Source organism: Ciona robusta, chromosome 13, assembly GCF_009617815.1.
Source record: "Ciona robusta chromosome 13, ASM961781v2".
In the NCBI taxonomy this organism is placed as follows: Eukaryota; Metazoa; Chordata; class Ascidiacea; order Phlebobranchia; family Cionidae; genus Ciona; species Ciona robusta.
Genome location: NC_143247.1, coordinates 3,405,079 through 3,432,800, shown reverse-complemented (window position 1 = coordinate 3,432,800; position 27,722 = coordinate 3,405,079). Strand labels below are relative to the sequence as shown.

The following is a 27,722-nucleotide window of genomic DNA, read 5'->3' as shown; positions in this document are numbered from 1 at the left end:
CATGATATATAAATACAATATTTAACACAAGAATACTCCTAATTACTCACAGTGAAGCCTGTACTTCCATTATTATATACAATACTGTATACACCTCCCACATCTAAGTATAGATCAGTTGTATATACAACAACATTCCCGCCACCACTGCCAGTCTCATCATTGTCACCAAATGTTGATTTGTCATAAGCAGTTATCGTTGCACTGTGGAAATAATAAATTTATCAGAATCATCAGATGTATGTATACATAGTAGGGTGGGGGAAGACGGGACACTTTTAGAAAATAATATCCAAATATCTTGATCGTGTTTTAAACAATTAACAAAGGTCTATGGGAGTCGTGGGGATACGGTTTTATGATTCTTTGAATGTTTTTGTTTAATACCAAATGGAATGAAAAAATATAATGAAAAGGTGTCCCACCGACTTTCCTCACCCTACTAGTATACTATACAGTTCCATACATTTACATATATATCATCCAAACGACTTACAATCCATATCCAATGTCGATACTCGCCGATCGATTTGTGTAAAGGACGTCTGTTGGTCTCTCCGGGTATTTCCCTCTCTCGACACTCGTCACTACAACCACTAGGTCGCGCTGTTGGGGATCGAGGTTCAAAACACTAAACCTGCCCCCTCCATCTTCGGACTTGTGGGTTACCATGGGTACCTGGTGATGTCATAATGATGTATAAGCTGATGATGTCATAAACATGGTCTCTATGAATAAAGAAATGTAATTTATCCTCGCATGGCGGGATAAAGACAGTCATTATAACATGGGTGTTTTGTTTTATACACCTCGTGCCAGTTTAATTTAATCTTACGATTATAACGATATAAACATGATGATACCATTACCAGAAATCAATACACAAATAACACCACCATTTGTAGTATTTTACCAAATTAATAAACTCAGCCAGATCAACTCAACACTGAGCTGTAGGCGAACCCGTAACTTTCATAAATTCGACCCCAAAAATGCAAAAAAAAGTCGAATTTATGCAGGAAAATTAGGCCAATTAAAAAGAATTAATTAGTAGTTTATCACCTTATTTACAGATTGAGCCTGGTCACCAAACACCACAAATTCCACAACTTGTTCTTTAGCAGCATTTGTTTGTATGGTAGTTGTTTCTCCATTGCATGCAAGGTAAGTGTATCTTGCTGTATCAGTGTGGTGGTAGAAAAAGATTGTGCTTATCTGGAGGGAAGGGTTAGGGGGTGAACAGTGTACCGGATAAATGACAAACAGTGTACCAAATAAATGACATACTGTATACGTTTTTGAAAAAAAGAATTAAAACAAAAAAAAAATTTAAAAGTTATGTTTTTCTTAATAGTAACACACAAAAAAACTTACTAATTATGACATCACAACTACTACTAATGACATCACAACTACTACTAATGACATCACAACTACTACTGATGACATCACAACTACTACTAATGACATAACAACTACTAATAATGATATCACAACTACTACTAATGACATCACAACTACTACTGATGACATAAAAACTACTAATAATGATATCACAACTACTAATAATGACATCACAACTACTAATTATGACATCACAACTACTACTGATGACATCACAACTACTACTAATGACATAACAACTACTAATAATGATATCACAACTACTACTAATGACATCACAACTACTACTGATGACATAAAAACTACTAATAATGATATCACAACTACTAATAATGACATCACAACTACTAATTATGACATCACATACTCACATCATTAGGTTGCACAGTAACATCGGGAAGTATTCCATTATCCGGGATGAAAGTTACGTTGCATGGAGCGGAATTTATAAATCGGACACCAAACTCAAAACTTTTAGGGAGGGGGGTGAGAGTTTTCTGTCAAGCGGGATATTTGTTACAACTGCTCAAATTAAATATATATATACATTATACAGATATATTATAATAATTTATTAATCTAAACTTAGTTTGTAATATGATATCTGTAGTATAGCAGCAACACAAACATAAATAGAACAAACATACATAGTTTTTATACACATGGTCTTTTAAATATAAAAACCAACACATATTTATAAAACACTACACCCTAAAAAACTTACATAGATTTCAATCTGTAGTAGCAGCAAATTACACAAACAATAACAAAATACACATTAACACACATATATAAACAAACACATAATAACACTACAAAAACACAAACATATATAAACACACACATAATAACACTACAAAAACATAAACACATATATAAACAAACACATAATAACACTACAAAAACAAACATATATATAAACACACACATAATAACACTACAAAAACACAAACATATATAAACACACACATAATAACACTACAAAAACAAACACATATATAAACAAACACATAATAACACTACAAAAACAAACACATATATAAACACACACATAATAACACTACAAAAACACACACATATATAAACAAACACATAATAACACTACAAAAACAAACACATATATATACAAACAGTCAAACACACATAATAACATACACATATATAAACACGCATAATAACAGTACAAAAACAAACACAAATATATACAAACTAAATACTTATATATATATACACAAACACATAAAACAACAAACAAGTACGTAACTTACGTCAATTTCAATCTGCAGTATAGCAGCTGCAATAAACGACAATCCCGCCAAAACCAAACCAACTGTCATCCTTCTTAATGGGGGGAACGGGATTTTGAAATATCGTAAGAACGGATACAACGTGGCCTCAAATATTGGGATTAAAGTGACAATTAATAATGGGTTGAGGACTTCTACTTGGTCTGGTTTGATGAGAAGAGTTCCCTGTGTGAATATATGTTATATAAATGTATAGGCAAATTAAGATGTTTAATAGATGAATGGGCACATACATAATATGTTTATTAAATGTAGGCACATGTATAATTGGATACTAGATTCCTGGGTGTTGGGTAATGGGCCAACTCTGGCCCTAAGTCCCAGGTTCCTTAGTATGCTTCACTGTAGGGCCTCACCCATACAGAATAGAATGCGCATATACAATGTTGGGGTAATGGGCCAACTCTGGCCCTAAGTCCCGGGTTCCTTAGCATGCTTCACTGTAGGACCTCACCCATATAGAATAGAATGTGTATATACAATGTTGGGGTAATGGGCCAACTCTGGCCCTAAGTCCCAGGTCCCATAGCATGCTTCACTGTAGGACTTCACCCATATAGAATAGAATGTGTATATACAATGTTGGGGTAATGGGCCAACTCTGGTCCAAATCTTAGGTCTCATGCTATTATGTATGACCCCACCCATGTCATTAATAAGTTACAAACACCACAAACCAAATATCCGTTGGTTTGAATAGCTTGTAATGTCCATCTTGATCCTTGTTGGTCAAATAAAGCCCAGAAGAAAGGTAGGGGAATGTAAAGGACCAAAACTCGCAATACATACTTGGTGTCTCGAATAAGTTTTGGCTGTGTAATGTTAAATAAATGAATCTTGTTATAACACAGGTGTTATATTTCAAACCCCAGTAGGTTGGGGTAAGTTGGTACATGTTTTCTTCCATTTTATCATTTATTTGGTAGTAAACAAATAACAATTACAGAATCATATAACCAACACTGTTAACTGATCGAAACACAATTATGAAATATATAATATGCTAACTGTATCCATCTTACCCCACAGTACTATACTTTATATAATATGCTATACATTAGATTATATACAAGTCCAATACTACAAAATTAAAATACCGGTGCGTAACTACGCACCAGGTGCATGAAACAGGCCACCTGTGTTATAACAACTGTCGTTTCCCCGCCATGCGAAGGAAAATAAGTCATATATGTGGTAACACAAACCATCCATGTTATACAGAAAAACACCCATGTAAGCATGGTATAATGACTGTTTTGCCTACCACGCGAGGATAAATAAGTTACATACATATAACATGCTATAACTAATATACAAGTACAACTACTACAAAAGTAGCATACCGGCGCGTCAGCATATTCCAACCAATGCTCCTTGTTTCTTACATCATTAGGTGTGTTCCATCTATTCTTACATGCTGTGTAGATACATTTACAAACCTTTGTGAAAATACTTCCTTCTGGGGGGTAGATGGTATACCAACGTGAACCAGCAATAAAGAGAACTGTGATGTAACAATGGCAACTGTTGGCGGTTATTTACAATATATATATATATATATATATATATATACAAATATAGAGGCGTAATTTAATTTGGTATAAACTCATATTTATAAACTCATATAGTTATATATACATATATATCAACTACTAAGTGATTGCAATATAAATCCTAGACGTAAGACTATTTAAAAGTTTTTTAACATTGCTTGCAATGAAACCAGAGACTTGAATGTAGGCCAGACTTGGCCCATTACCCCAAAACCAAGGGCTTAATTAGGCCAGAGGGTAGTAGACGTACCAATATGCAGAGCCATATTGTAAATACCTTAACAGTATCAGTGTGCTTAGAACATTGTTATGCTACTCTGCTATCTAGACCAAACTAAGGCAGTTTACATAATCGAATTTTTTTAGTTGTATACCCCACAGCCAGTTCTATTTCTATAGTTATAAAACTCACTTAAGGCCACTACCATTAGAGCACCAGGCACTCCAAACGCAAGGGCAAAGCATTGGTCAAACTCAGGGCCAGTCTCGTTGGGGTAGCAGTTCACGTCAGCACGGAATATCGGGGTTACAAACGTGGATATCAAACTACCAGCGTTGATCGCAAAGTAGAACAAAGAAAAGAATTGTTTCCGAATGTACGACTGTGAATGAATTGATGAAACTTATTTATCTTGGCATGACGGGGCAATGACAGTCATTATAACACGTAACTTATTTAATACAATTGAATAAATAAAAGTAACTTGTTTTTATTTGCATGACTGGGCAACGATAGTTATAACACCACGTATGTAACTTTGTGGGTGACTGTTTATGTAATTTTTAAGGGATTGTTTATGTAACTATTTGTTCTTGCATGGCATGGCAACTATAGTCATTATAACACGGGTGTTCTGTTTCATACACCTTGCTATTTCTGGTCTAGTAAGTTATCTGCTGTGTCATCTGTGATGTCATAACTGGAGGTTCTTGAACTCAGATACAAAGGTGAATTAGGAGGTCATAAAATGAACAATAAACATTATGTGTTTACAAAGAACACTCTATGACATCATAATGATTAATGGTACCACAGAAATACTTAGCTTTATAACTGTGTTTTAAAATATTTGTGATATTTATCTCAACTTTTTTTTAAAAATTGAGCAATGCACTTTGTATTGAATAAAAAAAATTTAAAAAACTGCTAAAAATAATGGAAACAATTTATAAAAACACTTTTAGGACATTGGGTAACCCGTGCTTAAAACGCTCTGAAACACAGACATTGAAAAAACTGATGAAAACAACTGAGCACATTACAAAAAAATTAATGGTCAACACTGGTAAAAAATGTTGGGAAACACTAGTAAAAAGTAGTGGTCAACACTGGTGAAAAATCATTAAGAACACTGCTGAAAATTATTGGGAAACACTGCTCTTACCTGTCCCGGCTTAAACTGGTCCCCACCAAATGATGAAACACATGGTTTGATCCCTCCAGTCCCAACAGCAATAAAAAACAAACCAAACATTGAAAGTACGCTGAAATGAAAGTCATAAATTAGCAGTAAATTTAGGTATATTAACCTCTTAAAAACATCTGATGATTTATGTGCAGTTAAAGATGGTTTACATCTTACAGTAAAGGTTAGAGCAAAGTGCAATTGCAAAGTTATAAAAAAAAGTTGCATTAAACCGGGCCCTACATTGTGACTTTCTGGTAATTTACAAATGGTTAAATATAAAACCATTCTTTGTAAGTTGCACCAAAACCAAGTTACAACAATATAAAAGCCAAAAGTTACCAGACTAAGTTAGAGCACTGTTAAAAAATAAAAATGCCCATTTCAGGATAAAGTGCTTAAATATCTAACAAACAAAAATCAAGTAAAACAAATAGAGTTCACAAAAGATATATTTTCCCCTAAAATGGCATTTTGATTTTTAAAGAATGTATAGCACTATTCGTTAGACTGATTTTTGTCTGTTAAGGTGTCTCGAAGCACTTTATCCCGACTGTTATTTCATTACGAGAGTTGTCCAACTTTATGAGCACTACATAAGGGCCAGATTCATAGGATTCATCACAGTTACTATGCAATAGGTTTGCTAATTTTACTCTATAATTAAATAAATAAAAAATATAAATAATAATTACCCTATTAATAAAAATTCAGCTGAACTCTATCTTAAGTAAGTTATAAGATATCTATGTTCTTACGCATGAGCGACTTGCGACGGTACGTAGGGAATCGATCCAACTGTTTTTACTGCATGACCGAACACATAGACAACAGATAAATAGATTATCGTCTTGTATTTTCCCCAGTATGAGTCAGCTACTATAGCCCCTACTAATGGAAACAAATATGCAAGGACAGTAAACGCGTGGTAGACTGCTGTTGAAGTGTCGTCGTCCCAATGTAGATAGTCACGTAAGTACAGAAGCAACACAGCTGCAGAAAAATTAGTTGTTTTTATGTTTAAGTTGTTTCATTGTGCGTATGTGGGCAGAACACTTAACAGATATTCAACAGCAATTGCTCAAGCATTCACCAACAAAGTTACATATGTGGTAACTTGTAAGTACACGAAGTGTATGAAACAGAACACTTGTATTATTAGACTGTTGTTGCCCCCCACATGATAATAAATAAGTTGCATTTATACATATTCTGTCGAGTGCAGCTATCGAGTGCAGCTATTGCAGTGTATGGATACACATAACTACAACTAATACAACAACACGTCCACCTACATCTCATTCCATAATAAGAAAACCTTTCACAGAATTCGTTGCCAACAATAAAGAAGATATGTTTCGGATACGCATTCCAGGTTTCCTGTAGTTTAAAACTAAAGTATTAAATAACATACAAAGATTTTGGGGTAACGGGTCAATCCTGGCCTAAGTCTTAGGACCCATGGGGTGCTACACTGTAGGACCTCACCCACATAGAATAAAACATGAATATAAACGATAAAAACAATATATAAATACAAAACTTCTATGTTTAAATACACAAGTGCAGCACATGATACATGAAACGAATGGTTAATATTGGACACCTAGCTGTAGTGAAACTAATTTTAAGGTATAAATAAAACATATATTGTCATTAGGTCCAAAAGTTAGGGCCACGTGTCACCTACTCTGCATCTACGGTGGCTTATACACCTCATGCTCACACTTAAAAAATCATGTTAGGATACTTTCATGTTTATCCTCCGGGTGGGAAACCAAGGGGTTTAATACAAGGGTGTTGCACACCATACATGGTGGTTTTATACACCTCATGCTCACTGTCAAGTTTTTTATGTTTATCATGTTGTAAACACTCAACTCACCGAACAAGTTAATTTCTCTTCTTCATTTTCCTCCTTTCCTCCGTCTGAAACAACAAGGGAAATATATGTGTTAACTACATGCTCATATGTTATACATAGCATCATGGGGTATAAGAATTAGTTTTAATATAGTACGATGGAGAAAGATGGGACACCTTTTTGTTTATTTTCTCGCCCGATTTGGTAGTAAACAAAAAACATCCTCACGACTCCCATAGACGGTTGTTAATTGTTTAAAACACGATCAGGATATTTGGATATTATGGGCTAAATGTGTCCCATCTTTTCAACTGTATAGTCCACACTTATATGCGCATTTAAACAGGATTTAACAATATTGCGCTAAAATAAGCCAACTCAATGTTGATATGCACATAAACCGATGACCGTACAAAATAACACCTTTGCAAACTATCAAATAAAACTTTATGCGAATCCCTATTCCTTATAAACATTTTACTTTGCAAAAGTTATATACAGCCCTTTAATGCCAAAACAAGCTCCACAAGATAGCGTAAGAGAGCTAAATGTGGCAAAACTTTACCAGAACTAACTTTAAAAAAAAATGTTTGCTAAGTTATGTTTGCTGCTCTGAGCACCAATAAAAATGTCAAATGGTGTTTGCTGGAGAGATAGCTGGCAAACAGAATGTTAACATTGTCATGAAAATATTATCCGTAAAATTGTAATGCAATCAGTTACAATGAAGCCTTTTTCTTGTAACAATCAACAAAGATCATTTGTTCACATACTACCTGTTTAAACTACACGTCACAAACGCAAACATATCTATAACCTTGTTGTGTCATTTCCCAGGTGTATGAATTCTATTTGTTTAACACTTAAGGTATTAGTTATAGTATGTTGGGAAAATCATGGGTTATATATGGAATAAGGGGTGGTATTATACTATTATTTATGTGTACGGGAAAATACGTTTGATATTGTATTCAAAGTTTTTCGCTCTTATGCTCACAGTCGAGCTGCTGAAGCTTTTGGACACTTTTGGTTGGTTTGGTCATTTATATCCTCATGAATGGGAACTTGAGTGACTTATCCATGGTTGCCACTCTCATGCCCACAGTCGAGCTGGTGAAGCTATTGCAGTGTGTGGATAAGCAGACGTGACTTTTGGTTGGTTTGGTCATTTATATCCTCATGAATGGGAACTTGAGTGGCTTATCCATGGTTGCCACTCCCATGCCCACAGTCAAGTTGCTCAAGCTGTTACAGTGTGTAGATGAGCGGAAATAAAATTTAACAAGTTACCACAGTGAGCCCTGAACCAGGAACCTCCTAATTACACCCATGTTTACTACTTAACTTATAACTAGAAAACACCAAAACTATACCTGATGCATCAAACTCAGAATAATTTTCCTCTTTTCCCATCTCCACTTAACCTATCTCTTTGTAATACCTAAAACATATAGTTTATATAAAAGCTTTAGTAAAATACTGACACACATAACATATAGGAATTAAACTGGCATATATATATATATATGTTTGCGTTTAAAACGTATACAGTTCGCATAAAAGTTTTAGAGCTATCACTACCAGTAATGATATAATTTACAAAAACAAATATTTCGGCATAAAAAAGTCAGAACAGACTTTGCCACATACTGTTGGATGCTGAGCAGACGAAATGTCGGTTTTAATAAAATATACATTAACTTTTATGCCAGAGGATTAGGTAAAGTACGTACTAAGATAAATCTAAATGAGACAATCAAAAAACACTACCAAAACTTTATCGAAAAAAACAAAAGTCATAAAAAGGTAGTGGTTTTAGCTTAAAGTATTGTTACTCTAAAACTAAATGATCGTTTTAATTAAATTTTTGTAAATTCTTGCATAATTTGCTAAATTTCAATCAAAGAACGCAAGTTTTTTTATGCTAGTTTATATACTGTTGCTGACAAGGATATTAAAAGTCTGAAGTTACATTTACGTCAAATTTAACTGTGTTTTTATAAAACTGACATTTTATTGTCCTATTCAGACTATCTTTATCAGAGTAAAAATCTAAATAAAAAGTCAAAAAAATGGTTTTATAAAAACACAGTTAATTGTTCAGAAGAGCTTTTCCTAACTTGTAACCTTTATTTGGTATGGCGTTTCAACATTACCACAAAAGTGGGTTGGCTGATTATTTTATACCAAGGAGAAAACAAACATTGTAAAAGTTGGCAAAATAAACCTAATAAAAGTGATAAAAACTCATTGTTACGCAACATGCTGCATTGTTGGATAACAATAGGCATTGTTTACATTCTAGAATACCCACAATGGAATTCCATTACATGACATGCATGGGCATTGTTTGGTCATAACTTCCATTCTCAGCATTTCTAGAATCAAATAAATGTGGTTTGTGACACACAATGGAATTACGTTGTTCAATTGAAACGGTTAATTCAAGAACTTTAAACTGGCTGTCCAACTAAAGCAAAAGATCATACACTTTTCGGTTGCAAATTATAGATTAAAAAGCAAGTGAAAAAAATGACTCACAACCGTCATCTCTTGACTATGAATGTGACTGTTTGTCCACAATCCTCATGCTGACATCACAATGTATTTTCATATTTCAAGATATTTTGGTGTACCTACATTAAGAAGTAATAAAACAATAAATATAAGTTTAACTTGTTTAATATTAAAAATCAGGTTATTTGTAAAATGCTTATCATGTCATCACCACTTAATATTTCAAAGTCACATGCACTACCTAAATGGCCTATATTTAGCTTGGTAAAACTTTAATTGCTATTACAGAAATTCCTAAATTTGTGCCATTTGTGAGTTAGTAATAATAATAACTTTTATTTGTCTCTTCGATTACAGTAGCGAAGATTTAGAAATGTTTCAAACGAAAAGACAGGATTAGCGACAAAACAACAGTTGTTAAAACACGCTTACAGTTAAAAACATATTTACATTTAGTTGGAAGAAAATAAGCGTGGTCGCTACACCTAACGGACAAACGAGCCATTTATTTTAATTAAGTTAAACTTCTAATAGAAACAAAAGTGTGCGTAAAGACACGACCCGTACAATAGTACACCATTTAATTTTCCAATGTCACATTCATCAGTTTAAAGTGCATACATTAACTAAATAAACTTAATTTTTTAAACTTGTTTACTAAAAATTGCGCCATTTATAATATGTTTTATCACCATATAAGTCAGTACACCAGTTCATTCTTCAAAGTCACATTCACATTGTAAAGGACATAAATTTATTAGGCTATAACCTATATTAATGAGTCTAAAGTACATGTAAAGTCATTTAGAGGTTAACCAGTTCACTTTAAATGGCGCCCACAATAGTGTGTTTAACATTGTGTATACAACATAGTTAAACTTTAAAACTGTTGTTATATTATTGAGCAATTTAAGTGCTTTATATTTAGTGTGCAGTAAATCATGTTGTAGCGCAATGCACCTTAACCCTCGGTTACAATTCACAAATGGTTAACTATTTGATGTGGTTTCGTGGCTACAACAGTGGTTAATTGCCTTATATATATACATATCTATATATATATGTGTAGCAACTTTATGCTTGTATAAAGATGTGGAAACAGTGGTTTCGGAAATAAGGTTCCTAAATCATTTAAATAATTCACTAAGTTACATACATGGTAACTCGTTAGCCGGCACGAGGTGTATAAAACAGAACACCTATGTTATAACGATTGTCGTTGCCCTGCTATGCGAAGATAAATAAGTTACATGGGTGGTAACTTGTAAGCGTGCATAAGGTGTATGAAACAGAACATTGGTGTTATAACGACCGTCGCTTTCCAGCTACGCAAGGATAAAGTAAGTTACATTCATTAGATCAAAGGTTACGCATTGTTAAGTTAAGCTGTAAACTACAAACAGGGTAAAAGGCAAGCATCTCCATTGTAGTGATATATTTACCTAATACTTGTGTCACCACATAAGGTTGCAGCACTAGTAGTGTAAACATCCTGCATGAACATGCCTAGACCAGTAAAGCAGGCCTAGACTAATAATTAACTTGCAAACAGTGTAAATATTTACCTGTGCATACGTTCTCTGCACGGATGGGGACAAACATTGTATAATAATTTACCAAAAGTTTTGAGCTATGCGAAAACATTATGGGAGGATTTATTGCTTCTAAAGGTCAATTGTGGGGATTAAAGACTTGTTTGTCATCTGCATAGTTGGGTAAAGTCCTTGTGTATGAAAAGTTGTGGTCTATGGGTACATGTGTGTATAGCATAAAAAAGAACTATTTTATAACTTAACAATGAGCCCATGATATGTGTCTGGTGTATAAGAAGACACCCGTGTTATAACTTGACAGTGAGCATACGGTGTATGAATACATCATATGTGTCTGGTGTATAAGAAGACACCCATGTTATAACTTGACAGTGAGCATAAGGTGTATGAATACATCATGTGTGTCTGGTGTATAAGAAGACACCCATGTTATAACTTGACAGTGAGCATGAGGTGTATGAATACACCATGTGTGTCTGGTGTATAAGAAGACACCCATGTTATAACTCGACAGTGAGCATGAGGTGTATGAATACACCATGTGTGTCTGGTGTATAAGAAGACACCCATGTTATAGCTCGACAGTGAGCATAAGGTGTATGAATACACCATGTGTGTTTGGTGTATAAGAAGACACCCATGTTATAACTCGACAGTGAGCATAAGGTGTATAAATACACCATGTGTGTCTGGTGTATAAGAAGACACCCATGTTATAACTCGACAGTGAGCATGAGGTGTATGAATACAACATGTGAGTCTGGTGTATAAGAAGACACCCATGTTATAACTCGACAGTGAGCATGAGGTGTATGAATACACCATGTGTGTCTGGTGTATAAGAAGACACCCATGTTATCAGTCAACCCAACAGTGAGCATAAGCTACATTAAAACATATAAACAAAATGAACCATCCAAACACAGTTACCATACAGAACAATCATGAACGCGTTTATTCCCAAAATATGAAATATGTGACAGTAAAACTATGTACATAAGATTGAGGATGTTTCTACATTGCAATAAGTACATAAAGAACAGAAAATGAACGATGTCTGGAAATCCCAGTAAACCATGGTTCCAAAACATGGGATATTACCCAGTGTTAAAAATTGGGTTGACGTGTTACGCATATGACCCGCTTTTATAAATTCCAGATTATGTTACAAATGCTACTGATCTGATGGCTTATTTTAGCTTGTATAGTAAAGTGGTGATCAATACATATATTTATATAGAGCATTAAATTTGCATTGAGAAAAAGAAAAAGTTTGTTAAAAACAAAAAGCTTTGTTGGTACCTTTGCATTGTAGCTTAAGACAATAGAATTATAAGCAGTAAGCACCATGCTGATTTGGAACGTTAAAATAAACGTTAATTACCATATTTATACAAATATACAGAAATAAAAGTCAATTAAATGACAGGCATTTTCACCTGGTCCACAAGATACTTTACTACATTATAGCGTAATGTGTTTTTACTATAGTGCAACCCATTTACAAAGTACTAGGTGGAAAGTGCTCGTGCTACTTTACATTTACACTGTTGAAATACATGTCAAAATAAAGACATTCAAAACCAGAGTTGTACCTTTATATCATAGGCATATTCTGTATAGGTGAGAAATTAGCCCAAAAAGTTGGCTTGTTACCCAAAAAAATAATATATAATTCGTAATATCGGTAAAATAGTTATGTGTTTTAATGTAATTAACAAATATTGGGTTTAATATAACAGAAACTAACCCAAAATCAGCTCAATAGCCCATAATACATTAACTTAAAGTTGGCCTTTACCCCCAAATGGGTTTTTGGCAAAATACCCCAGAATAGTTTTGGTATAAACAAGCCATTACATAATAGTTGGGGTTGGGTTGACACACAGGTCGAATGTAATAGAACAATTTTATATTTCAATAATAACAACTGGAATACTGGAAAATTACCCAATACCATCTATGTTTTCTACTAGCAACCTATCTACCACACCCCAACCTATATCGCCGTATTGTGCTCAAAACCTCCATTAGTGACCCCATTTACGCCGCCATTTTTAATCTCAAGATCCGATAGCTCTGAGAGCTTTCTCTTCTTATCTTCAATAACCCCACCATTGAATCCATCTTCTTCTAAATGAACCCCATCTTCCTCAGCCTCGTAAAATTCCGATTCGTCAACATATTCGTATCTCATTGAGAGAATCACAAACAAGATGGCCGCTACACCAATTAGACCCGCAAACAGGAAATATTCATCCGCCTACAGTAAGTATTGGTTCAAAAGATATTTCGTTTAAAGATATTTAATTATTAGATTTGAGACTCCAATTGTGGTAATTAGACCCGCAAACAGGAGATATTCATCCGCCTATAGAGTTTTTAAGATATTCAACAATGGACATTTAATCAACAAGAGACAATTTAAATTTTTAATTGCGTTTTCAAAATAAATTTAAAATTTTTTTTTAAATTACAAACCAATTGGACCCTCGAAGAAAAATATTCATCCACTTTGAGTTAAGGGTTGTTTTAAAACATGGCGTAAAACATTTGGATGGTTAATTTGTAATGCCAACCAAAAGGAAGAATATTGAATGGAAGATTTGAATTAAATGGTTGATTTTGATTGGTTAATGATAAGATTGCTGTATTCTGATTGGTTCTTGATTCAACTGCTTGAATGTGATTGGTTGAATTGCTGATTCAAATATTTAGTAACTTGACTTTGATTGGCTACCTTTTCAACTGGTTTTGATATTTAAAAAAACAACTGTTATAGGCCAGGCCGCAAACTATATAAAAATTAACACCTAGGTATCCTTAAATTTGAATACAAGCGCCTAACCACTAATCCACAGTGCCAAAATAAAGAGAAAAAAACTCAACATAGATTACAATTTAGGGCACATCTGCACACCTATGCAACCCTGAATAGGCGCCTAAGTATATGTGTACACCCTCAATGTATAAGCATAACAATACAATAATGAAAATGGGTTTCCTACATACGTCATGAATGTCAGAAAAACAAAATATCCACCCATGACCATTATAAATAAACTGATAGCAAACAATGTTCTCTGTTATGTCATAATATGTACTGAAGTAATATATGAAGTAATTTGCCACAAAGTAAATAGTCACATATTAACTTTATGAGTAATATTGTTATGATGGTATAGGAATTCTGACAAAACAATTAGTGAACAACAATTCTAATAAGCTCTGTTAATATAATACACCTTACAACTCATGGAAGCTAGAAACTAAAGCCCCACAAGGCCTCGTTGGAGTAAAAGACAGCAGTTTTTTTCGAGTTGCCCTACTTAGTCAAGCTCTCTATTTCTGACGCATTTGATATTTTGAATTGTCAAGCACAGGCTGTCAATTAAAACATGCTGTATATAACAAAATATACCTATTATCAAAAATGCTACATTTTAATTAATGAAAACATCTCTTTTATAATTACTGAAAAAATCCTGCATTATTTATTTAACAAAATTGCCGCATCATGATCATTAAAAATGCTTAGTCACCTGATTCGGGATAAGTTTTGCTTCAGCCACGATAAGGACGATAATGTTGCCGATAGAAACCGTGAGAAGCCATAAGGATTGGAGGATTGACTTCATGCTCGGCGGGGCCTGTAGTAGAAATTAATATTGAATATTTTAATAAATGAAACTTATTTACTACAGTACCATTGAATTAATGAATCTAACTAATATTGGGGTAATGTGGTGATTTTTTTTTGGCAGGGCAGAATTAATGTATGTAACTTTGTGGGTGATTACTTTTAATGTGGGTGACAATTTAGTCAACCCATAAGTGACCACTGGGTTGGAGCAATTGTCATTAAGTGTCTTGCCTAAGAACAGAAAAGAACACAATAATATATGTAACTTAGAACACAATAATATATGTAACTTAGAACACAATAATATATGTAACTTTGTGGGTGATTATTTTTTAATGTGGCTGACAATTTAGTCAACCTATAAGTGACCACTGGGTTGGAGCAATTGTCATTAAGTGTCTTGCCTAAGAACACAATAATATATGTAACTTAGAACACAATAATATATGTAACTTTGTGGGTGATTATTTTTAATGTGGCTGACAATTTAGTCAACCCATAAGTGACCACTGGGTTGGAGCAATTGTCATTAAGTGTCTTTCCCAGGGACACATAATCACGTAATAAAAAATACAATTTTACATTAATAACATAATACTACAGAATAGTTCTATTCAAATAAACAGACTGATGATTCAGGTTATTGGTGAAATATATCTTTGGTAGACCATTAGTTAATAGATTATATATATTTTTTTTTACTACGTATTTAGTACCACTTGGTGTATTCTTATGATGCAACGAGAATTGTCCAACAATATGATTGCTATAACAGGGTCACATTTACAAAACATATCACAGTTAACTTTCAATTATTAATATTAACTTCTTTCACTTTGAATACTTCGAACTATTTAACTTTGTATTGATATTATGATGTCATAATAAATATTGAATATGATGTAACAATAAACATTATGAGGTCATAATTGCTAACCTGACTGTAGGAAAACTCAAGGCCAGTAACAGATAAGAAAACTTCGCCCAAAGTAATTATAAAGTACTGCGGTATCATCCAAAATATGTTGACATCATTTCGGTATACATCCGTGTACATATCAAGCTCGTACTTGGTTTGCTGTAAAGTTACAAGTATATACATATATAGTGTTTCTATATAAGTTTATGCATGCGCCAGAATACACCAAATTTACCAACTACACAATTACAAGTAGTTTTTTTTCACATACGGTGTGTGGGTAAGATCTGGTGCTACGAAAACTTAACAGACAAAAACCAAGCACAACAAATTGTTATAAAAGAGATATATTTCGCCTAAACGACATCGTCAGTCTCTTTTTAAAAAGCATCCTTTTTTTGTTAAATTTAATTCTATTTTAGTTCTACTTTTTTAAAATTCAATTTGAAAAAGAGAGTGACGATGTCATTGGGCAAAATATATCTCTTTTATAACAATTTGTTGCGCTTGATTTTTGCCCATAAGTATTTATAGCACCAGATCCTTACTGTATTTTACAGAAGAATCGTTCAACTCTATGAGCATCAGATCAGGGTCAGATTCGCGGAATTTATTACAGTTCTATTGGAAAGTAGTTTATAGTTTTTGGCTGCACTTTGTGTGTTGTATTTTGTTACATGTAGTTATACATGTATGTTTGGTTATAGTTTAACATTACCGGATACTAGATTGCATTGCAAATATTGTGATAACGTTATCAATAGAGATTGAGCTGATTTAGTTAATTATTAAGTAAAGTAGTGATAACATAAGCTTATTGCTGGGAAGATAGGATATGTATCGTTCTCATGGAGTATTTACATAGGCCGAGCTGGCAAGGGAAGATCTCCCATCCATTACCATTAAAGGCATTATTAATGAACCAACTTTGACCTAAAACCAATGTCCTCTGGCATGCCTTACTATAGGACCTCACCCATATAGAATAGAATGTGCATATACAATGTTGGGGTAATGGGTCAACTCTGTTCTAAATCTCAGGTCCCATGGCATGCCTCACTGTAGGATCTCACCCATATAGAATACAATAGAAAATGAAGTCATAGACTGATAAAACATCACAAAACATATTATGACATCACTTACAGGGTCTTCTCGGAACACATATGTATAAAGAGCTCCAGTGAAAACTTCGTAACTGAACGTGTAAGTTTTATTGGCAAGTTCTTCGTTTACTACAATATCTATTTCATAACTGCAATGAATGGATAGGTTTTAGAACAAGTGTTAAACTCTTATAGTCTTCAATTAATGAATGTAACTTGGTGGGGCAACGACAGTCATCATAACATGGGTGTTCTGTTTCATACACGTCATGCACACTTACGAGTTACCACGTATGTAACTTTTTGAATGAATGGAGGAAACTTATTTATCCTCGCAGGCAGGGCAACAAAAGTCGTTATAACACAGGTGTTGTTTTATACACTTTGTGAGCTGTTATAGTCATGCCTACTTATCCACACACTGCAATAGCTTCAGCAACTTGACTGTGGGCATAAACACAACAACCATCTCACCTTCCTTTATGTTTTTCTGGTAAATATAAAGATCCGTTCACTTCAATACTTTGTGCTCCAATATTAATGGGAAAATTTGCAGCATTCACGATCCTATAATAACAAGTGTGAGTTAACAATGCATAGTTCTAGAATATACCATTATTACCTCACAAAGGCTTTTCCACTGTCAGATTTCTCAGTGTGGTGGGGAGCCTGTTTGAAAAGTTAAATATTATGTCTGCTGCTTATTAAAAAAGGGTTAGATCGTAGCCTATTGCACGCTATGCATAGTGGCTTTATATACTTTATGTTAACTGCCAGGTTATAACATGGGTGTTCTGTTTCATACACCTCGCACCAGCTTACAAGTTACCACATATGTTACTACTGTGTGGGTGATTATTTTTCTGTATGGCTGACAAATTAGACAACCATTTAATAACCACACATCAAACATCTAAATATATATGTTGTGTATAACAGACAGAAAGCCTGTCCTTAAAAAATGACAAATAAAAAATTGCCAAAAGATATATATAACGAATAAGTTACCACTCACATAAAATGACTTTAATGTGTCCCCATTATCGCTAATTATCAAGTCCATTGCTTCTTTACCGTACAATGGTTCAGATACAATGCCCTTCTTATTAGAATTGTCCATACACTCATACATTGCTATGAATGGTTGGGGGTGTATGATGTCTTCTTTTGTGTTGGTGAACTGAAAGAAATGTTTTTTTGTTTAAAATCCGGGACAACATTAAAAAAATGGAGTTGTTCCATTGATTAATGTGGTGAATATGAATGCAATATACTTTTGGCTCTGCTTGTTGGTATAGACACCTAACAGCAAGATAAAATCTGGGGTGACATTGTTAAAATGCAGTTACACTCATAGTTGTCAAACATAGGGAACCTCATTGATTAATGTGGTGAATGCAATATACTTTGGCTCTGCTTGTTTGTATAGACACCTAGCAGCAGGGTAAAACCTGGGGTGACATTGTTAAAATACAGGCACACTCATAGTTGTCAAACATAGAGAATCTCATTAAATAATTATAATAAACCAAAGTATATTCTCACATTAGAAGGACCGATCACAATCCCACCCCCGCTCCCAGTTTCTTCATCCAGGGCCCAATTTTCCAGATCAATATTAAGGCTGAGATCGCATCGCGCGGAGTTGATCACACGTAGACTAGTTTGGCCATTTGTTTCCGGGACTTTAGTCAAGTTCTCCTGTAAATATAAGTATAGTAATTTTGAATTTTTAACAAAATTTTAGGTGCTAAATGCAGTTAAAATGTTTGGCCCTATGTTTCAAGAACTATAGTCAAGTGATCTTGTAGATAGAATTGTAGCCTGTGGGCGCCACGCTTTTTTGTATTTTTAATATTTTTTTATTTTGTTTTTTTCTAGTTTTCCTGTAGATGTGAATATAAGTGCCACTGTCACATTTGTGTATTTTTAACAAAATATAGGGTGTTAAATGCAGTTACACTCATATAGTTGTGAAAAAATGTTTTGTGCATTATTTTGTATTTTTGAAAAATTTACTAAGTTAAAATGCAGTACACTGACAATATTTTGAAGGTTTTAATGTTAAAATATAGTAAGTGACAGACTGGGATGTATTCTATTACTTATTAATGTTATCAAATTACCCCAACACCCAGGGTGTTTTCTATTAATATAAATAGACTTCACTATGTTAAATTTTTAACAAAATATAGGGTGTAAAATGCAGTTAAGAAATACCAATATAGGACCACACACACAAATGCTATAATATAAAATAAACTAGTAATAGGCTACGTCCCAGACTATCACTTACAACAAGTGAAATATATATATAGTATAAAGCTAAATCAATTTAAATCAACTTACATCAATCATCATTTTTACACCTGAAATTTTGTTAAAAATTAAAAAAAAAAGTTAAAAATTTAATTTTCCTATGGCACACCCTCACCCTCACTTTGGCTTAAATCAATTTAAATCAACTTACATCAATCATCATTTTTACACCTGAAATTTTGTTAAAAATTAAAAAAAAAAGTTAAAAATTTAATTTTCCTATGGCACACCCTCACCCTCACTTTGGCTTAAATCAATTTAAATCAACTTACATCAATCATCATTTTTACACCTGAAATTTTGTTAAAAATTAAAAAAAAAGGGAAAAATTTAATTTTCCTATGGCACACCCCCACCCTCACTTTGGCTTAAATCAATTTAAATCAACTTACATCAATCATCATTTGAACTAAAGCAGCAACAACAAAAGCAAGTCCAGCAAGTAGCATACCAAGTGTCATTCTTCGCAGGGGTCTGGAGGGAAATAACAGTTTAATAAATTAAAAACATAACAGGGTGGGGGTATAATAGAGTGAGGCAAGCCATAGGAGCTGAGATTTAAGCCAGAGTTGGCCCGTTACCACAACATTTTATATGCATTCTATTTTTATAACAGTGAGGTCCTATCAAATGTAGGCCAGAGTTGGCCCTTTATCCCAATATATGCACATTCTATTCTATATGGGTGAGGTCCTACAGCGAGGCGTGCTATGGGACCTGGGATTTAAACCAAAGTTGCTCATTACCCCAACATCGCATATTATGCTTTATTAAACCCATTACCCCAATACTGAGACATGTATTAAGTAATTACAAAATACAACTTACGTGAAATTGATCTTAAAGTGTCGAAGACATGGGTATAAAGTAACTTCAAATAATGGAATAAGCGTAACGATCATTAGTGGGTTGCATATCTGCATTTGATCTGGTAGTACACGTAGACTCCCCTGTGAGGTAAGCATTATGTAACAATGGATATTGTGATATGTAATATTAAGTTTTGTGACTGAATAAATGGAGCGTTAGTGCAAGACACGTTGGTATTTTTGTCAGCTAGTTTTACAAAGCGTCAACAAAACAATAACCTTGAATTAGTTGCACCACTTTTCACAGGTGATTATATAAGTTAAGTTGTATTTGACCCACACTTCAGTATTTTAGCTAGTTTTACAATATGTCAACAAAACAATAACGATGAGTTAGTTGCACCACTTTTCACATGTGTTTATATAAGTTAAGTTGTATTTGACCAACACTTTAATATTTTTCACATTTAGTTTTATGAAAATTGCCCCAAACAATAACTCTAAATTAGTTGCACCACTTAATTGTCTACATAAATTATGTGACATTTTTCCCCAAACCTTATCTTTTCGGTGGCAAATTTATGGTGTTTGCCACGTGCCACCGTAAATTTCGTATACCATTATACATTTTATATACACCACTTACCACATAACCATCCATTCTCACAGCTTGTAATGTCCACCTTGATCCTTGTTGGTCAAATAAAGTCCAGAATAAAGGAAGGGGAATGTAAAGGACCACAATACGAAGGACATACTTGATATCTCGGACAAGTTTCGCCTGCAAATATAATTGAGAACTTTTTAAATTTATTTAAAAGTTTGGTTTACGCATTTATCCAATGTTTGACAACAGTTTTAATACAGTTATTAGATACTTTTATTGAAATACCAGGCTGGTGATGCCATTTTAAGAATATATCTGTAACACATTTTTTGTTGGACTTTTTGTCTATAATGTGTCTCGTGACCGTTATTTCGTTAATTGTCCAACTCATGAGCACTAGATCAGGGCCAGATTTGTGTTTTCTACCAAGATTAACTGTATATATAGTAGAAAGGGGGAAGATGGGACACCTTTTCATTCTATTTTCTCGTACATTTTGGTAGCAAACAAAAAACATTCAAGGAATTATAAAACCTTGTCCTCGCGACTTTCATAGACCATTGTTAATTGTTTAAAATACGATCAGGATATTTATATATTTCGTGCTAAAGGTGTCCCATCTTCCCCCAGCCCACTATATTTATATAACTAACATCTGTGGTCTCCAAAGCATAATCCATCCAATGTTTCTTGTCTTTTACCGGAGCGTTCCATCTTGCACTCAGAGCTCTCTGTTTATATAACATTGTTGTTGATTATACACACTTGCATTGGTTGTATGATTGTATTGAAGCTATTGCAGTGTGTGGATAGGCAGGCATGACTTTTGGTTGGTTTGGTCATTTATATCCTCGTGGCTGGAAACATGAGTGACTTATCCATGGTTGCCACTCCCATGCCCACAGTCGAGTTGCTGAAGCTATTGCAGTGTGTGGATAAGCAGGCATGACTTTTGGTTGGTTTGGTCATTTATGTGCCCTCGGACTTACATAAACATAGCATAAAGTAACATAGACATCACATAGACATACATAAACATCTTATAAATAATATAAATATCACATTAACTAACATAAACAACATATAAAGTAACATAGACATCACATACTTACATAAACATCACATAAAGTAACATAGATTTCACATACTCACATAAACATCATATATTATAACATAGACATCACAAACTTACATAAATAGCCTTAGGAACCTCAAAAAAGATATTCCCAGTTGGTGGTTGGCGGTAATAGAACCTTGTTCCCATGAAAAATGAAACTGGAAGAAAAAGTAAAAAAAAGTAAAAAACCTTCGGTTACAATACAAGCGACTAACCACCGAGTTATGGCCTAAACTAAACAGAACTAATATATAACATTGGAAATTGTTTTTAGGCCAGAGTTTGCCATAATACATATATTGGAATATATCTTTTGATTTAAGATGGTATAAAATAAAGAGGATAAATATATGTATTATGCGTATGAGTGTAGCATGAACATTTATTCCAATCTAGTCACAACCCATTAGTGGCAACTGGGTTGGAGCAATTGTCGTTAAGTGGCCAAGGACACATACACCCACAATGGTAGCAGCATCCAGCCTTGAACCTGTAACCCCTCGACTAGAGGCAAGTACATTTAAGGCCATACATACAACCTACTTAATGTAACTTCACATATGTCTACTTACATATAGCAATTACCATAAGGGCGGCAGGAATTCCAAACGCAAGTGCATAACAATCATCACCAAAACAGGTAACTTCATCTGTAATATTATACTATAATACAGTAGTATGGGGGAAGGTGGGACACTTTTAACTCTATTTTCTCGTCCCATTTAGGAGTAAACAAAGAACATTCAAAGAAATATGAAACTATGTCCTCATGACTCTCACAGACCGTTGTTAATTGGTTAAAACACAATCAGAATATCTGGATATTATGTGCCAAAGGTGTCCCACCTTCCCCCACCCTACTATATTAAAGCTTGGAAATAAATACTCTATAAACCGAATATACTGGCAAATTCAGGTCTTAACCCCAGGTCCTCTGGCGTGAGTTGCTGTGAACCAAACTTATACAGTATTATTGGTACTAATATTATTACAGAATAGAAAAAAATGATAAGTTTTTATTAATACAATTTTGTATGCAATACAAATAAAAGAAATAACATAACACGACACCATATCAAACCTTTCATAACCTTAAATATAATAGAAATAGCAGAACACAAACAATAGAAACAACATAACATACCTCTAATAATTGGTGAAACGAATGTGGAGACCAAACTACCAGCGTTAATTGCGAAGTAAAATAACGAGAAGAAACTTCGGCGATATTGATCCTATAAAAATAACATAAATATATATAGAAATCATATAAATATATATAGAAATATTTTTATACAGATATATATGGGTGAGGTCCTACAGTGATGCATGCCATGGGACCTGGGATTTAGACCAGTGTTGCCCCATTACCCCAACATTGTATATGCACATTCTATTCTATATGGGTGAGGTCCTACAGTGGGTGAGGTCCTCAACACCCAGGCTGCTAAACATATTAGTGATCACTGGGTTGAAGCAATGTCAATTAGGTGTCTTTCCCAAAGGCACACACACTTATCAGTATCGAGCATTGAACCCGGTATCCTATGGTTACAATGCAAGAGCCTAACCACTGAGCTATGGTGCCGGACAAAAATATAAACACTAAACAGAACTAATATATAAAACATGAAACATTTTTTTACCTGGTCTTCATCAAACTGGTCTCCACCAAAAGCTGACACGCAAGGTTTAATACCACCCGTTCCGAATGCGATCACCAGTAATCCCATAGACGATAGAACGCTGTTGTACGTATATAATTATATATTAATATATATATATACTCAACAACCCATTAGTGACCACTGGGTTGGAAGACATTTGCACAACTTTGAATTTATACCCTGTTGTATATATGGACATTTGCATAATATGAATGAATTTTAATAGAGTAAACAAGATTTGTATAATTGTATGCTTAGACACTGAACGTTTATATATTTGCATGAGGCAGCGATAGTTACACATGATCAAGTAATATCCAACTTAATGTTTTAATGTTTACTGATTAGTGCAGTGAAAAAAAATTGAGAAAACCTGCCCACCTTGCCCCCCGGTTTAGCACCATACCATAACTATGTTAACTCCTTTTCAACAAGTACTTACGCGTGTACTGTTGTATTTCCAAGCGTTCCAATGGCTCCCAACATATTGAGAATCATACCAAGGGCATACACAATGGACAAATACAAGATTGTGCTGGAAAAATAACATTGTAATATTAACAAGTGAACACGTATTTAATATATTTACCTTGACACACAGCTTAAGCATCATATATATAATTAAACAAATGGTTGAATAGCAACTTGTTTTTTCTTTGCAGGGCCGGGCAACCACAGTAGTAATAACAGGTGTTCTGTTTCATACACCTTGTGCCCGCTTTTTACAATGTATATAACTTATGTATCCTCTGTTTATGCATTCACACTCCCCCCCCCCCCCAATGGTGGCAGCATCAAGCCTTGAATCCTGTATCTTCTAGTCATGATACAAAACACTTACTTATATTTTCCCCACCAACTGTCAGCAACTATAGCACCAAATATGGGGAACAGATAAGCAAGCACAGTAAACGCATGATAGACTGCAGTAGCTGTGTCTTCATCCCAATGTAGGTAATACTTCAAGTATAATACAAGGATGGCTGGAAACAGGGATGAAAAAGTTTAGTTCTTTCTGCAGACACTTAAATTGCCAAATTTTCTGAATTATTTCGAAGAACCTTGTTTTATAATTAAAAATTGTTTAGAATAAAAACTCTGTCTATGGTGGTTTTATGATTAATTTGAAACACTATGTTGTATGACATCATAAACTTACTTCTCATTCCATAATAAGAATATCTTTCGCAAAACTCGTTTCCGAGAATAAAGAAAATGCATTTCGGAAATCCTTTCTAAAATAAAAAACATAAACACATTAAAAACTCTTTTATGCATAAACTAAAATGGTAATCAATTAAAAACACTTATTTTTGCATTTTTATAAAATATATACAAGGTAAAAATCTTATTAACAAATTGTTTGAGCTACAGTTATAATAGAATAAACCCAAAATGTGCTAAACTAAAATTAAATAGTTAAAAGTCAAATGCGTTAAATAACTAAAAAATTCAAAAAAATTGTTTTAACTATAAACCTTTTGTTTCGTAACAATCTGTTTGTTACTTGTTGCAGATTGGTCACTAAGCAACAGTGGTTCAAGCTCATATTCTTCATCATTGAGCATTTAGTCAGAAGGTAAACAAATTTTCGCAACTATATGTATATTGGTGTGTATATGTGTATATATGGGTGTGTTGTGCATTAGTGAGCTTATAGGTGTGTATTTTGTGTATATTGTGCTAAAACAACATCTAACTGCCCTGGAGATAACCTTTTAATAAAATATACATTTTATATTTATGTATGTTGCTAGGCGGGAACTTATGTGATTTTTTCATGGTTTAAACTCATAAACCAGATTTAAAACTAGGATTTTTGCGCGGAGAATATTTTTTCCGTCTTATCGCTCTTGTGTTCTTAGTTATCGTGACCAAAGAGAGGAAAAAATGCATAAATGAATGCATTTCATTTAAATGAATCATTCATTTCATGCATTCATTTATTTTCGCAACAATTTTGCGCGGATTTCCGTTAGAACTATTTCTTGTCGTATACGGTAGTGTTGGTTACAAATGGCAATGCGCGGATTTTCTTACGAATCAGCAAAGTTGTCGGGGTTCGTAGAACAATTTGCCCACAGTCGCTTAAAAAATAGCTATTGCAGCGTGCAGGCAAAAAAATACTAATTTAACCCCATTTTCCCGGAAATTTCGACACATTCTATTCTTGCATTACAAAATTTGCTATTTTTTTCCAATATTTTTGGCTAAATACAAGTAAAAAACACTTCGAAAACTAAGCAAACAAAAAATTATAATTTTGCAAAATAAAACGCATTTTAGGAATTCCCCTTATGGTAATTATCGATTTAAAAACAAAAATCATATATTTTAACAAAAATATATTGGGGAGCGATTGAAATCGCAGATACCAAATATTTTATTTGACCCTTCAAATATAATAGCGAAAATCATGTTTAAAAAATCGATTACGGAAATAAAATTAGCAGCAAAATAAAAGTTGTTAAAAATAAGCTACGGGTTATAACTGCCCGAGGAAAATTGTCTGATAATGTTGCGACCAGAGTATGTTTATCTACGGACTCTGATTGCGACAATAACCTAACTTACCGCTGGCTTGACTTCTTCCATTTGTGAGACATCATCGCTGCTACCTGATTATTTAATAAGCGTATTAAATAATGTAACTAACTAAAACGTTACGTTGTTACTCGTAAGCGGGCACGAGGTTTATGAAACAGAACACCCCTGTTATAACGACTGTCGTTGCTCCGCCATGCGAGGATAAATAATTTATATTCATTCAATACACCCTAAAAATATTCATTATAAATAAGTCACATACGTTGTTACTCGTAATAAGCGGTCACGAGGAGTATAAAACAGAACATCCGTGTTATAATTCTTCTGCTATACGCAAGGATACGTTAGTCACTACATGGTAACTCGTAAGCTGGCACGAGGTGTTAAACCCGTGTGACTGTCGTTTTCCGGCTACGTGAGGATAAAGTAAGTTACATACATACATACACTTTCAAAACTGCGAACGCGTTTTAAAACGACAATGCGAAATGATATTTAAATCCGTATTGTCTGCATGCATAATACAGTTTGCAATGAACAGAAAGATACAATTCGCGATGAAAAATAAATAACTGCCTAAAGTTAATTGCCGCTATGGCGTTTTTAAAACGACACCAGGCGATTCGTATTGCCTGCATGTAATGGTAACTAAAGCAAAATAAACGTTAAACTTTGTTAAAATTTTAAAGTATCTCCGCCACGCGAGGATAAGTTAATCACTTCAAATGTGGCGAACGTGTTTTTAAAACGACACCTCGCGAAACAATTCTTGAATACAGTATTCTCTGCATGCATAATATAAATCGCAATCAAAATAAACGTTAAACTTTGCAAAGTTTAAACAATATAAAGAAAAATACAGAACATACCTTTTTCATCTTTAGTAGCGCCCATTTTGAAACTGTATTCCTTTGTATAATTGTTGTTGTATGTTATAATTTCTATCTAAAATCTAAACGAATTAATCCGGACAAGGTTTAAAAAAATAGAAAAACTCGATCGAAAATGATTTGTAGAAAATAAAAGTAATAAAAGTTGCTTCCATAATACAATACTTTAACTTTAAAAAACATTTTATAGGGTGGGGAAATACTGTCTTTACTAGTTAGTTGAGAAAACAACAAACACAAAATCCCCTAAAATTTCTTAGTGATTTTTTTTGTCGCAATTGACTGAAAGCAATATTTGCACCTTAAAATATTTTTAGTGTGGAAAAACTGTCTTTATTATTTAAGATATTAAAATTCCGCTTAAAAAAGGGGACAGAATTTCAACGCTCTTTCTTTCGCTGTAATTGACTGAAAGACATATTCTGCATCACGGGCGCTTTTATATAAAGCAAATGTTGCTAATTATAATTTGTATGCGTAAGGTGCCTAACCAA

The 27,722-nt window shown here is 33.8% G+C and overlaps 2 protein-coding genes across 5 annotated transcripts in view; both read right to left on the bottom strand.

The window, feature by feature from the left end:
- Positions 1-15,190, bottom strand: part of LOC149725867 (solute carrier family 15 member 2-like) — an 18,063-nt gene extending 2,873 nt beyond the window's left edge. The window contains exons 1-15 of one of the 3 annotated variants that reach the window (XM_089891112.1): positions 15,147-15,190; positions 10,076-10,170; positions 8,908-8,975; positions 7,556-7,599; positions 6,966-7,050; positions 6,429-6,663; positions 5,650-5,749; positions 4,677-4,866; positions 4,055-4,215; positions 3,389-3,523; positions 2,673-2,876; positions 1,776-1,901; positions 1,063-1,215; positions 497-678; positions 51-204 (exon numbers count right to left, since the gene is read on the bottom strand). In XM_089891112.1, coding sequence (XP_089747238.1) covers positions 51-204; positions 497-678; positions 1,063-1,215; positions 1,776-1,901; positions 2,673-2,876; positions 3,389-3,523; positions 4,055-4,215; positions 4,677-4,866; positions 5,650-5,749; positions 6,429-6,663; positions 6,966-7,050; positions 7,556-7,599; positions 8,908-8,947 — 1,809 coding nt within the window. In that variant the 5' untranslated portion in view covers positions 8,948-8,975; positions 10,076-10,170; positions 15,147-15,190. Of the gene's footprint in view, positions 1-50; positions 205-496; positions 679-1,062; positions 1,216-1,775; positions 1,902-2,672; positions 2,877-3,388; positions 3,524-4,054; positions 4,216-4,676; positions 4,867-5,649; positions 5,750-6,428; positions 6,664-6,965; positions 7,051-7,555; positions 7,600-8,907; positions 8,976-9,848; positions 9,913-10,075; positions 10,171-15,146 lie in introns of those variants that run through there. The other 2 variants (XM_089891109.1, XM_089891111.1) reach the window with 2 other exon arrangements.
- On the bottom strand, positions 12,531-27,690 carry LOC149725866 (solute carrier family 15 member 2-like). 2 transcript variants are annotated; one of them, XM_089891114.1, is made up of 21 exons: positions 27,208-27,690; positions 26,366-26,409; positions 24,951-25,026; positions 24,633-24,774; positions 24,234-24,326; positions 23,771-23,870; positions 23,269-23,359; positions 22,697-22,774; positions 22,200-22,282; positions 21,661-21,738; positions 21,047-21,181; positions 20,420-20,541; positions 19,984-20,065; positions 18,818-18,973; positions 18,288-18,452; positions 17,895-17,941; positions 17,747-17,839; positions 17,313-17,421; positions 16,185-16,325; positions 15,147-15,254; positions 12,531-13,867 (listed from the first exon to the last, which is right to left on the bottom strand). In XM_089891114.1, the coding sequence occupies exons 1-21, from the start codon at positions 27,230-27,232 to the stop codon at positions 13,604-13,606; spliced, it is 2,232 nt and encodes a 743-aa protein (XP_089747240.1). In that variant the 5' UTR covers positions 27,233-27,690; the 3' UTR covers positions 12,531-13,603. The 2 variants fall into 2 exon arrangements, with proteins under 2 accessions (XP_089747240.1, XP_089747239.1); XM_089891113.1 differs by lacking the exons at positions 26,366-26,409; positions 27,208-27,690 and adding an exon at positions 25,270-25,679.
- Between the last annotated feature and the right edge of the window lie 32 nt (positions 27,691-27,722).